Consider the following 14,408-nt stretch of genomic DNA (forward strand, 5'->3'; position numbering starts at 1 on the left):
TCAAACTGTCTTAGTGTAGGCTTGTTAGCCAGAAGAAAAGATAAGTCAAAGGGTTATAGTAACTTCCAGTTTTAAATAAACCTACCAGGCCTTTCACAACAGCCCTGGTGTATCAGGTTCCTGATGTAACTTCAAAGCTCTGTGCCATTTGGACTCGCCTGAGGACTCTAGTTTCAACTGGTTAGAGGCCTTTCTACTCTACCCCAGGGAAAATAAATCTGAGGGAAGCAATGCTGAAGAGGAAGAAAATGAAAATGATTGTGAGGCATTGGTAACTGTTTCCTTTTAAAGTGACCTGTTTTACATTCTGTATCAAAAGAAACAAACAGGGTTAAGTAGAGGAGTTTTTTTTTTTTTTTGTCTTGAATTCAACTATCTGATCTGGTTGTTGATGTGTGTGCTCTGCTTTTTACAGGACGGATAACATACAGTATACATTACCCTGGTTTTGTTTAACACCTTTCAATCATTTTTTAAAATGTATTTTCTAACCTTCTTTATTAGTCTTGTAACCCTTTTACAGTCATAGGAGAAAGGAATGTCTTGTTTATGAATGCATGTTCTTCGAAGCACTGCAAGTTAACGCGGAGCAGCATGTACTTAACTTTTTTTTTTCATACCCCTATAAAATCACAGAATGAAAAAAAGGCCTTCAACTGGTACAAAAACACTCACATAAATCAAGCTACATTTCATCATCTCTTCATAAACCACATTCACATTTCAAAAAATTGAACTTTTAGCTTTTACTGTATTAACTGCAGACTAAAAAAACAAAAAGAAAACAAAAAAAAAACAAGCCAAAACCAGACAATACTGTTTCACTGTCTTCTGTTTCACACCAAAACTAGCCGTCATATTGGATGGCACAGCTAATAAAATGGTTCAGACAAGTGGGGAAGTCTATAAAACAAGAAGATCAAGAAGTTGCAGGGTCAAACTTAAATGACTGCCTAATTCCTCTATAGTAGTCTGCTACCACGGAGCAACGAGGCTGGCCTCCACAGAAATTACTTTTTTTTTTTCATCTAAATAAGCTGACCAGGTGTATTTGGTTTCTTTAAAACAAACACAAGAGCACTGTAGGTCGGTTGGCTCACAGGTGACTTCCAGACATCATTAGTCTTTTTAGTCTCTTTGGAGCCAAAGATGTAGAACACAACGGCTCCAAGACCTCATGAAATATAGAAAGTGTCTGTAATTATATTTATGTATATATATATATATGTATATATATATATATAGATTTATATATATATATATATTTTTTTGCCAGTTACCTATTTTTAGACTCTCACTTTCAGTCAGTAAGCATGACAACATTTTCATCATAGCACATTTCATCTAACGAAAAGAAGTCTCTTTGCACTAAACAACATTCAAAGTAAAACATGGCACAGGACGACTTTTTCCTTGTGTTTTCATAATTTTTCATCTTGGAAATATCAAATCCTCTTCTCAAACTTATCTTTTGTACATTTAAATGGAAAACATTTTTTTTTCAACTTTTCATTTGTTTTAAAAACAAAAGGTTTGTATTTATATATCTATATATATTCATATATCCTCTTCTCTCTTTTGATTTAGCTTTGTTGTGCAAATTCAGCAGTAACACAAGTGGCACAGCACTGGGGAGAGTAGGCAGTTTTCAGGGGGAGAAACAGAATTGAATGCAATAACAAATCAAATGCAGAGTTCTGAAACTGAAAATGTCCTTTGTTTGACTACAGTGGAGTTCTTGTTGATGAGAGAGTTGGAGAGTCAGTACTGGAGGAAGAGTTTCCCTGCAAAGTCCTTCCTCCTGGTTGCCCTGCAGTGGCAGCAACCTATGTGCTGCCAAGCATCCACCCTGCCGAAGTGTCTCTGAGCAACACACTGAATCTCTACCAGCTCCGTGGCTGCTGCTCTGTAGCCTGACCTCTGACCTCCCCGCCAAGGGCAGAAACAGGAAAGAGAAAGGGCTCAAGTATCGCGATAATATATCCTGGATTTTTATTGGTTCACAGTTTGAACCATAGCCTGTGGCTGTGGAAAGCTACCAGCTGGTGACTGGTACCTTTCCATTAGCATCTCAGCTCTGTATCCAGCTAGATGAGTTATTGGTCACCACTGTGCATGTACCGCTCCTGATTGTGGCCAAAGTACCCAACTGCTACTCCCATAGGAGTCTCGACATAATGAGGGCCTTGATGAAAATAAAGGCTCTCCTGAGCTGAGGTCCATATCTGATGAAACTGAGGGTGAGTTTGATTTGGTTGTTCATGGCAGGGTTGGTGGCTCAGAGGGAAAAAAAAAAAGAACTAAAAACAACAAAACGCCACCCTGCCCGGAGGGGCTGTAGTTCCAAACTCTGCTGTCTCTCCAGTGTGCTGCTGCTGCTGAGTGCTTGTGTCCTTGCAGTCTTTTTCTGCTGCTGTTGGTTGTTTGTTTGTGAGGGTGATGACGACAGACTTCAAATGTCGAGGGTCAAAATGTCACGGGCATCAAAGGTTGTCAGGGAAGGCGTGTTGGTTGGCCAGTTCTCCAATAGCCCAGGCGTGCGGTTGGCCGGTCCTCAGCTAGCCAGGGCCATGGTGTCGATCACCTGCTCCAGCTTGCCACGTAGCCGCTGTCTGCGCGACTGTTCATCCTTCTGTAACGCTGAGAGGATCTGGACACAAATATGGAGAAAGATAGCTGTTATCAGTTCTTTCATTGCTGTGGCATGCAGCACACTCCAGCTCTTTAGCAGAGAGAGTGCTCTGATGCTAATTTCAGCTTCCCTGTTAGTGATTACATTTTAAACAGAGGTTGGCGGCCAGGTGTTAGGGCTAGTGAGATGTCCACAATGGCATGTTCAGGGCCACTGGGAGTGTGTACAGGAGTGTGTGTGTGTGTGTGTGTGTGTTGGTGTTTTATTTTGTGTGCCATGAACAAGGGAGGGAGGAGCTGGTACAGTATGTGCAAAAAGACTGTATTTATGTGCGCATTTGTCTTGTCATAATGATGTGTGTATGTGCACTAGTATGTGTATGCGACTGTGTACATTTATACAAGTGCGTGTTTCTGCGTGCATGTGAGGTCAGGGCATGTGTTAGAGGCGACAGGGATTGTGCAGCTGCCTACATCTGGATAATAGGCTGTAATGAAGGGGAGCATTTGGTTTGAATGGAGCCACCTGCAACCAGCCGGCATAACTACTGTAATACTGCTGCTATGGAGGGATGGAGAGGAGGGGAGGGAAAGAGGCTGAGACAACTTATCTTTCACCACACAAAAGCCCGTTAAAGTTGGGAAAAGCAGAGGTTGAAAAGGACATATGGCTGTCCATCAGAAGCCGGAGGAGGAGGAGGGTAAAAGTCGAGAGGGGGGATATGAACCACAGTGACTCATGGGAGGAGAAAATAAGGGGATGGAGAGGACGAAGGATAATGAGGCAGGAAAGGAGAGAAGAAGGGATAAGGAGATAGAGGAAAGATTAAATAGCTAGGGGGACATTTCTTTGTCATTTCAGTTGTGTGTGTACAGAGTCTTAATGGGTTAGAGTAGGGTGCAGGCTACAGATTTAAGGCTACATTATCAGTCCACTTAAAATAGGACATTTAGCACACACACATACACACACTCGTTCAGCAGAAGCAAATAACACACACACAATTTAATTTGCAAGTATTCACAAGTCACTACTCTGTCTTATACTCTGGTTGGAAACACTGTGCTGTGAGTCACAATTTACAGCTTGACCACATAAAGGAAAAGTTCAACATTTTGTTAAATATGCTTATTTGCTTTCTTGCCCAGAGTTAGATGAAAAGAATCGATATCACTCGCATGTCTGAGCGCCAAATATAAAGTTATTCACAGCAGCTGGCTAGCCTAGCTTAGCACAGACTGGAAAGGGGGAAAACTCTAGCCTGGCTTTGTCTGAAGGTAACAAAATCCACCTACCAGCACCTCTAAAGCTTGTAAATTAACATGTTATATATTGTTTCTTTAATTCCTTCGAACACTTCATACAGTATACAGAGAGGAGAATGGTAATGATCTTTTCATCTAACTCTACTCTACAGCAGCAGCTGTAGTGATAGTTTGCTGTGTAGTTCTTGTCCGTACAATGTGCAGAGGATTTTACGGCCATAAAGATCTAAAAACACAAGTTTCCGAGCACAGTGGTTGAATGCAAAATTCGAAATGCTATGCTAGGTAACGTTACCTTCCTTGTTAGCTCAGCGTCACACCTACGGTCGTCACTAGTTTTTTTTACCCTGTTGTGTATTGGATGCTGTGTTTGTGTGCATGGCATTTGTTTGATGATGTTTTGTATCATAAGCCGTATAAGGTGCTCTGGATTCTGTCATGGTGTTGTTGCCTTGGCAATGTGCGTCCATGAGTTTGAGGGGGGGGGGGCTTCTAAAGGAGCACTGAAGGGACGGATGTATTTGTTTTTCTGTTGAACAGTCAGTTGAACAGTCTTTCTACAGCATTGCTTACTCTACCTTTAACTCTCAGTAAGGAACCTTATTAGCATATTTCCTGAAATGTCAAACTATTCCTTTAACAGATGAACCACAGACATGCAGGAATGTCAAGTTTTTAATCAAGCAGCAGCAGTAGGATACTGTACATGCAGGTCTTTGGGAAAAAAAAAGAAAATCACATAAATTCAATGAAGCTCCATTAGGCCCATAATGTGTTGAGCTCATGCCTTAATGTGCATCCTAATGGTGATAATACCTTCCAGCCTGTACTGATGTGGACTGGTTATCAGTGTAATTGAATTAAAATGACCTCATGGTATTAGTCAAGCCAAGTGAAGGGAGGGGGGCAGGTTGGGGACGACAAAACAGCACACCCTGCTATCAAATAATTCCAGCACTGGATTCTGTTTGATTCTATTCCACATCCAGTGGGAGCTCACCTCGTCTTTGTATTTGATGATGTAGGAGTAGATCTCATGAAGTGCAGACATGCTGTTGAACTGGCTGAGGTGCAGGCGGGACTGCTCTGCTAGGTAGGCACTCATGTCCTGATCACTGATGGCTGGCATACGGGAGATATCGGAGTAATACCTAGAAGAGAGATCAAGCAGAGGTTTGAAGGATCATTTGCAAGCTTGACTTACAAGTCTGGAATTATTGGTAGTTAGATATTATGAATGCAAACATTGGGCGCTAGTGACCAGGAGGACTGATGCAGTTCAAACTTCCATGCCCAGTATTGAGCTGATGTTTCAGTGTCATGCTCAAGGGCACTTTAGCTGGACAAATGGACACGTGAGAGAAATAACTGCATCACTACAAAGCCGAGGAGTGGACTGTATATCACAAACTATAAATTGCCACAGTCTCCCCCCTTTGTTTGTGAGTTACAGCGTTGAATAATGGCTGGAAGTGTTTTTGCAGAACATAATTAGTTGTCATCACGTCATCATTTTGTCCTATTAAACATTTGTGTTAAATTGTGTCATAATAAACGCACAAATTCTTGAGTTATGGTCAAAAATGGTGCATGAAATTGAAATGAAATGTAATCAAGGCTTTCCTGAGATACAGCATTTACGCAAATGACATGGAGGGACATGGTGCATTGTATTATTATTATTATTGTTATTGTTATTATTATTATTACTACTACAGCTACTACTACTGGAGCACTGTGGTGAAGAGGGAGCTGAGCTAGAAGGCAAAGCTTTCGATCATAGTAATGAGCTTTGGTAAGTGACCTAAAGAATGGGTTAGCGAATACATAAGGACCTAAATGAATTTCTGCACGTCTTTCTAAGTCAAGGCTCAAAAGAAAATATCAATAATAACATAATAACACTGGGGAGAGCCTTTTTTTAAAAAAAAATTACGTATAAGGTTCATCCTCCCCTCCCACCCTAATAATTTCTGTACAGTCCCTAATCCTGACTTCACTTATTGAGGTCCATTCTGAATGAGCAACAGCAACCTTCCCATTATCGACTCAGTGTTGTTGGCTGCAGCAGAGTAGCAAAAAGCCCAGTGAATGTGAGGCAAGCAGTTAACAATTCAGTATATTAAGAATATATCCCAATATTGAGCTGTACCTCAACCTGTTTCCAGAATCCATATCTCGACTATCTCAAGGTTTACTGCAGCGGGGCAGGCTGGGGTTGAGTGTGGGTTAGGAGGCATAATAGAAACGAGGTTTAACTGCACCCAATTAACCCTCACCTATAAATCCTTATCTCATACTGCCTCCAAATGCTCTCTGCAAGCCTTAGGACTTACTGTAGCACATCCAAGTATGTTGTTCTTTAAGTGTTGCACCGGCAAGAAGAAAATAGGGGACTGAACTTTGGACATGTCATTTACTTTTCAGCTAAATTCCTTACTCAGATTATTTTTGTTTCACACGTAATTATTCCCATCGGCAGTAGCTGTTTTCTGCCCTGTGAATGTGATATCTTGGAAATTTGGGTATCGGTAAAATCGCAACATCACTGCGTGCTGTGGGAGAAGCCACAAAGCACATTGCCAAACAAGGAGTCTGGGAAGTAGCAGTCTAGGAAAGCTCCTTAGTGATTATTGGACACTTCCCAAAAAGCGGAAAAGACAAGTGTTGCAAGCGTCAGTGGTGCATAACTTATATTGAGTTTAGTTAAACATTCTGGCACTGAATAAAAGATGTAGGGTGAGGCAGAGGGAGCCTCTGTTTGGAGAGAGAGGCCAAACAGTTTCTACGAATCCTTGATGTTTCCTTTCTTCACAATATCGGTCTTGGACCTGAATTCACAAGGTTCAAAATGTCACAGACAGAACTGATAGTACTGATACCTTTAGGCTGTGTGTACACATGTATACATTGTGTGTGTATACATTATAATCCTGGAGCAAGATTTCTGTACAGGACATTACAGGACATAATTGCTTTATACTAATTTAATCCAGCTCTATACACTTCAGTGAAATAATTTAAATGATTAAAATAAAGTTCAACCTGTTATGTTCCTTTTATGTCACAGTTGTTGTTTCCTTAACATTGTGTAACAAGTGTAATAACTTTGATCTCACGTCTCTAACTTTTCTTTGCAGACACTTTTGCCATATTGTGAACCTTTTCAGATGAGATCAGTCTGTCTGCAGATTGCAGGGGGAGGGGAGCCTAACTCAAAGTGTGCATAACATTAAGTTGTCCAAATCACACAGAACCACACGAGATGTCAATACGAGATGTTGTTGGCAAGATGGCTGGTCGTAACAAGAGAACGGTAGCTGCTGGACATAAGGACAAAAAAGACTGTTTTAAGCCCGTTTCTCCATGATTTCATGAATAACTTTCACTAATGTATATAAAGAAAAACTACTATAAAAGTAATGATTTCCAACAACTCCACATAAAATATTATAAGTTACAATTTACTGTGATTAACTATCATTTGCCATCTATCCATATTCTACATCCCCCTCCTCCACCACTTCCTCCACCTCTTTGCCAGTAGATGAGTGTGGCTCTCTGCTTAGGACTGAGAGTGAGCAGCTAGCCGCCATGCAGACTGGTAAAAATGGTATCTGTCGCATTTTCATCTGCGGGTTGATGCTCCTGTCATTGTCGGAGCCTCCGTCCGAAACACATCGGTCATTGAATGTGTTTTTAAAAACGTATTCATTGGGCCAGCGTGGCAGCTAGCAGCTGGTTAGCATGGCTATCTTGCTTAAATCCCTTTAACACTGGATTGGGAGGCACAGCTGCATGACGTAATATGAAGTGGGTGGAAATGGGTTCCTGTTGTTTTCATCTTACCCCAACTCATAAGGATATAATGCGGATATATTGGTAATCTCTAGTTGAGTGCAGTTGATCTGATTGTCATTTTGTTTCGGTTAAACTTTGACTTACCTCTCCACCCAGTTTTTGTAGTTAGGGATGTCTTTAGCGTAGAGAAGCTTATTTGAAGGCGAGTCTTTTCCTAGTTTGTGTTCTGACGTTGAACAGGAGTCCATGAAGGTCTGGGCCACCACAGACAGACAGGCGTCCGTGATGCTATTCTTATGGATGTCAAATACAAACTGGGGGTTCTTGATCACGTTCACCCAGAACCGCAGAGGAAGACTGGAGAAGCCAAGAAAAAATACAGAGTAAGCATGCAGTAATTAAATGTGACCTGGTAATAGCCTATATTACCACGCCCCTTGTGACAGCTGTCTTACACCATCATTTAAGATGATTGATTGCCTTGCCTCAATTGCTTAATTTACTATTGTTCATATAGAATGATTTCATTTCCAGCACTGATTAGTGCATTGTGTGCATTAAACCTTGTTTTTCCTAATGGTTCATACGGTCTTTATTAGCTGAGTAGGTACCATGGCCCTCAGGCAGTGTAGCAGCTGACTGGTAGAAAATGTAGTTTGTCAGAATTTTATACAAAGATCATCTAAATGCTGTGCAAATATAGCAAAACCTGTTTTCATGAAATAAAAGGAAATAAATAATGTATGGAAACAAATATTGCAATACCAGTCTGAAGATGTTATTAAATCAGCCAGTAAATTATGACCTAGCATCCGACAGCAACTATTTAAATTTTCTATGCATTTTGCAGACCCTAGATTTATTGATTTAATGACTTTGGTATTTACTCTCCAGACATTAGCAGACGGGCTATAGAACACTACCATTATCAGCACATCCTATTCCATAAAATATTCATTTTCATGGCCATTTAAAGATACTTTGACCACGAATTCCACCCTCCATCAGTGATTACCAAGCCCCCAGAAACACAATGATTTAGACCCCAAAATGCAGAGAATGTCCCATTTTTGGCTAAAACATTCATTACAAAAGAAACGAATAAAACTACGTATAACACAATGATAATGTCAGTCTTGCATGATAACACTCTTTACTATTGGGTCTAATATTGGGATGTAAATAAATAAGTCAGCAAATAGTAAGACAATCCCATCAAAATTTCCTAAAGCCAAAGGTGATGTCATGAAATTGCCTGTTTTGTCTGACCCACAGGTTTAATATCACATAAGACAAAGAAAAGCAACTTCAGAATGACTTGAATATATACCTAAAAGTCACCAAACATATTATAGTTGTATTTTTCATACATGAATGGGCTGCCATCTTGGAAACTGTATCCAGTTTCTATAATACATGTACATCCATGGTAATCATCGTTTCAGTTGCTCCAGGTAAAACTGAGACAACCCCTCCCACTTACCAGTTGCTCTTCCAGGTATGCCGTACGTCATAGTCTGTGATGGAGTGTTTGTCGGCCTGCTCGTCCAGGAAGTCAAACATGTATTTGATAGCCAGCGGCAGCGCACTGCCTCTGTGGGCCGTGCTGAAGATGGTCTCGAACAGGTCGTCCACAAACTTCTGTAACGTACCCTGAGTGGCAGAAAGAGGAAAACGAGAAAAACAAAAGAATTGAAATGAATTAAAAAAAAAAAAAATGTGAGTTCTGCAATTTCCATGTTTTTTGTGGGTGAATAAATTGAACCTCAGAGTTTGAATACAAGTTGACACGACGTATAAACAGCAACCTGCACTGTATGTACCACCATAACTTGTTGTAATTGTTTTCTGTGCAGTAATATATGGTCAAAATGGCTTTGTCTTGGACATTAAGGTTTTAAATTATTATACAGAAGCATTTTGTTGGTAGTTTGTCTCTGATTTTCTTTTGACATTTTCAGACAGATCATATTGTCTTATTCTGGCATCTCACTGTGACCTTTGTTTTAGTGTGTTTTTTTGTTTGTGTTTTTATTACTTACATTGATTTTGGTCATTCATGTGTTAAGAGTTTTTGTGCTGCTGTTAATGACCAATCCACACATCCCCACCCTTAAAAAAAACCCGCCCAAAATCAAATAGACTTTATTTTCAAATCTACTTGTTAATTAGAGGCACAAGAGGAACATGTCATGCAACCTCAGGGACAAGGTGGAGAATGACCATAAACATAGTTTCACAGTGTTGTACGACAGAATATAGTGCACCATTTCCAGCCACTTGTACCGACAGCACCTGAATGGGCCATAAGTGTTTAGATTTTTAGTATGAATGGCCCCACTGGGAATCAGAGTAATAAATGTGGCTCTTGTGACTGCCTCTCTCCCCACTGAGCTCTGCAGAATCACAAACAGGAACCCCAGCTCTTGGATTGGGATGGTGCTTCCTCCAATGACGATGCTTCAGCATAATTACATCAAATGTAGCTAAGTGAATTTCCCTAACAACACATTTGTTTCCCTACCTTCTCCATCTGGCAGAATCTATTACTGGGGAAATGTTTGGGGATTGTATTTAGTCAGCCGTCATGAAATGGAACAGGAATGAATTCTGTCCCAGTCGCGGATCAAAGTATTGAGATCTGCATAGATGAGACGCCCGGGCAGGCCGACACAGAAAGACAGCCATGGAGAGACAGGGACAAGATGAGCTTCTCAATTGCATTTGCCTCTCTGTTTTTTCATCATGCATGGCCAAATCTTCAATCCCTCAACAAATTACCTGTCGCCCGACACCTCCTGTATCTGCCTCCCTGAACTCTGCACCACAAGCCCACCTTTTATTAATCTGTTTTTTCTTATTACGAGTGGAAATTGAAAAGCCAGCTCGCTTGTAAGTGCTGCCCATTGCTATATTTCCCTCCCCCTCTTACAATTAGGGAAGAGACAGTGAACTGAGAGATGCTGAAGGAGAAAAGGAGAGACAGCTGGATTGGCTCATGCTGCATGTTTCTAAGATGGAGAGCATGGTTATGGGTCTGGTTGTGTGTGTGTTTATGTGTGTGTGTATGTGTATTTCAGGTACTACTGGTGTTGTGGGGACCTACATCTGTTTACGCAGTCAAATTATGAGGACTTTTCTTCTTTATGGGCAGTCCCCCTTAAAGCGTAAAGCATTCAATGTTATGGTGAAGACGTGTTATAAGATTAAGTTAAGGTTCAGGTTGAGGTTAGGTCATGGAGACATGACAGTGTGTGTGTGTGTATGTGTGTGTGTGTATGTGTGTGTGTGTGTGTGTGTGTGTGTGTGTTCTCCTTCAGCCTATCTCTACCACCATTGTGCCTGTGGTCAAGCACATGATAAATGCTTCACTGGCTTTGGTTGCAATACCTACAGTGTTAAAGCTCTGGTCCCTTCAGTGTTGGTTACTCTGTTGAATAACTCTAAACCCATCTCAAGTTGAGAAATACAGGCCGGTCCTGCTACCTACTACATTTCCTATTCAAAGTCTCAGATTTCCTCTCACAAACCAAACCAGGATGGTTTCAGGTGCAACTGAGTCCAGCTAGGCTTGGGCAGTATCTATTTTTTTTTACTTATATATATGTGGTAAAAAAAATAAAATAAAAAAAACCAACAACAAAAAAAAAAACTACTTTACGCCCTCGCTGTCTTACTTTTGTAGCGAGCAGCCTGGTCAGGTAGATCTCAGAGACCATCTTGCTGCCTCGGTCGCCCTCCCTCTGGTCCGAGTGGTCGTGGTTCTTCACCAGATGCCACAGTTTGGTGCCACTCTCCAGGTCAGGGGTGATCATGGGTGTTCGGGATCGTAGGCTGTCTGGACTGCTGGCTGTCCTCAGCATACTCTCTAAACCCAGACACATGAGACACAATTATGTCAGGTTCCCATAGAAACCTTGTGATTCAGCGAACCAAAAAAAAAAAAATAATAAAACAAATTTTCCTTGTTAGGAGCTTTTTACCAGACCAACAATCACCCAAAACACTGTGTTTCTGTAATAACCCCCCCCCCTTTTCCTCTGTCATCTGTGTCGCTTTCATTATTCATGGTGTGAGCGTCGACGTTGATTAGAGTGAAGCAAATCATCTATGACATATCCTATGCATATCCATTTAGGAATGAGGGGGTGGGTGGGTGGGGGGGTATAACCAGGGAGGTGAGGTGCACAGGGGGAGATGAGGATCTGCTGAGTAGATGTTGCTCCTGGGGAAGAAGGAACAACAGCTAATGGATAGAAGAGGTGGAGGGATAAAAAAAGAGAGCGAGATGCTGATGCATGTTGCAATCCCTTTATGTTTGGTGAAAGGATGTAGAGAGGAGGGGAAAGACTGAATGTGTGTGTGTGTGTGGGGGGGTGACAGGAAAGACAGGGGAGGGTGGGGTAAATGCACAGAAAGACAAAAAGGTCAGGGGAGAGACGGGTGAAATGGAGAGTAATGGGAGAGCAGAGGACAGAAAAGTAAAAGAGGCTGAGTGGGGTGATGTTGCTCTTGCCAGCGGGGAACTGAGTGGCTCTGATTCCAAACCTATCATGGCCACTGTCTGTTCCTAAACACACATACACTCACACACCCACACGATCACAGTCGAACCAAAAAGCAAAGATGAACAAGCAACCACACATTTAAAAAAAACAATAATAATGTATTCAGTGTGAAGCAAAGCAGCTGCAGCGGTGGGTTTCAACAGTGTGAGAAACTGAATTTACCCAAACTACGTTTCTCCTCATTAGTCTATCACTCAGTGTAGGAGTGGTGTGATACACTGATTCCCATGCTTACAAACTTATTCAAATCAAGCTGCCTCCATATAGATACAGCACAGTTTGAGATATTTGTCGAGAAATTGGACTTGAAGCGGCCATAATCAATATTTTTCTGTATCAACACTTGATCTCATGACTACTTGTAGATATACTTGAATTAATCGGGAAGTCACACTGAGATTGAGATCTCATTTACAAGTGAGACCCGAGTGCGGAAAATAAAAGAAATAACAAAAATAAATATCAACAGCAGAGATACAAAATTTCATTGATTTAAATATACATTCATATATTCCTATAAACAACGATCAGAGTGTGTATTACTGTAGTTTTCCTATTGAGAGCCATATTGTTTAACCCCTTGTACACTGTTGCTCCGTGTCTCCTGGATGTGTAAACAGACAGCTGTTTGCTGCTGTGACATATTTACCATACCAACTTAAAAGATGATAATATGTCAGCGTCATGTTTGCAGCTTGTTTCTGCAGCGCCCAAGTGGCCAACAAAAACAGTTATTACATGTTTAAATAAATACGGTACCATAGGAGGGGGTGGTGAAAATGGTCACCTTCATTTTGCTGAAGACCATCACTTTGATGAGCAAACAGAGAAGTAGCTAAGTTCAATCAGGAAGATCTTTATGCCTCATTCGTTCACAATTCTCTCTCACCCCACTTATCCTAATAAGCTGACTTCAGGTGTTTGTCGGTAGCCAATCAGATTTCGCCACAATCTCAACCTGTCCAACTTTAAAATCTGTTTTCCTCTCTGAGTCCACTCCTCATCCCATTCACTTCTTTTCCTCTCTTGTTTTGTACATTTCAATAAAGGTTTATTCGCTGACAGGCTCCTCAACTGTCACCAGCATCTGCAGTAAATGTGAGAAAAAACTGGACATGTCCAATTTCATACTACACACAAACACACACACAAAAAAGAAAAAAAGAATTCTACTCAAATGTTTGATTTTAGTCATGGGTAGTTTTAAAGGAAATCCAGTCGCCTTGGGTCGACAGCAGACCAGTGGCAGCTGTGTGTATGTGAGGGTCATTACCACTTAGTATCAGACAAGGGCCCAGTTTTTTTTTACTACAGAGTAATTTATCTTCTATATAGTTTAATTTTCTAGTGAAGGTATACCATATTGATATTGGGCCTGTGTTTATCTGTCTATCTAACTGCCAGGTGTCCTTTCTCTCTCTCTCTCTCTCTCTCTCTCCCTCGCTTCTCTTTCACTCATTCAGCTGGGGATCAAGGTGTCTACTTTAATGCCTGTCATTTACGGACTGCTTGGAAATAGCCGTGGAATAGCCTTGGCCTGGGCTGATAGCGATGGATAAAAAAGGATTGCTATTCACTCAGAGGGAGGTGAAAAAAAAATGGAGCCCAATCATGGCAACGATAAACAAAGAGAAAGAGCGAATGAAAGTGAGTTGGGGGGGGGGGGGGGGGGGCAGTTAGAGAAATGGGAATCATTGACAGAATGATTCAAATAGGATCAAGAGAGGAGGAGAACGGGAGCCGTACCGTATCTGCTGAGGCTCTTGGTGAAGGTGGAGGAGTTGGAGATGTTATAGGCAGAGTTCTGTTTTGGCACCAGGGCGATCACTGAGCCATCTGTTACCTGCGCAGCAGAACACACACCAAAATACTCTCAGTATGAAACCGTCTTAGCTGTCGACTGTTGCCTCGCGCCCGTTTTGAGTGCTCCAGTACCTGATAGTGAGCCAAGGTGTTGAGTCTTTTCCAGTCATTGTCGATCTTAGTCGTGACATCTTCATCTTGCAGAATGATTCTGGCCATCCGACCTTGACGCCATTCTTCAAAAAGAGGGACGAGAGGTTTAGAAAAACACAACAACACAGCACAAGAGCTCTATTTGTGAGTATTTGTGTGTATGTTTCATTTGACCATCAAAACACA

The 14,408-nt window shown here is 41.4% G+C and overlaps 1 protein-coding gene across 1 annotated transcript in view; it reads right to left on the reverse strand.

The window, feature by feature from the left end:
- Positions 1-1,508: 1,508 nt before the first annotated feature.
- The window catches only part of LOC111230678 (plexin-A1-like), a 224,213-nt gene continuing 211,313 nt past the window's right edge, over positions 1,509-14,408 (reverse strand). The window contains exons 28-34 of the mRNA XM_022757485.1: positions 14,202-14,305; positions 14,013-14,109; positions 11,376-11,566; positions 9,182-9,351; positions 7,843-8,055; positions 4,898-5,048; positions 1,509-2,650 (exon numbers count right to left, since the gene is read on the reverse strand). Of these exons, the coding sequence (XP_022613206.1) occupies positions 2,555-2,650; positions 4,898-5,048; positions 7,843-8,055; positions 9,182-9,351; positions 11,376-11,566; positions 14,013-14,109; positions 14,202-14,305 (1,022 nt within the window). The 3' untranslated portion in view covers positions 1,509-2,554. The remainder of the gene's footprint in view (positions 2,651-4,897; positions 5,049-7,842; positions 8,056-9,181; positions 9,352-11,375; positions 11,567-14,012; positions 14,110-14,201; positions 14,306-14,408) is intronic.

The sequence above is a fragment of the Seriola dumerili genome, unplaced genomic scaffold (assembly GCF_002260705.1).
Source record: "Seriola dumerili isolate Sdu_G_001 unplaced genomic scaffold, Sdu_1.0 BDQW01000278.1, whole genome shotgun sequence".
Lineage (NCBI taxonomy): Eukaryota > Metazoa > Chordata > Actinopteri > Carangiformes > Carangidae > Seriola > Seriola dumerili.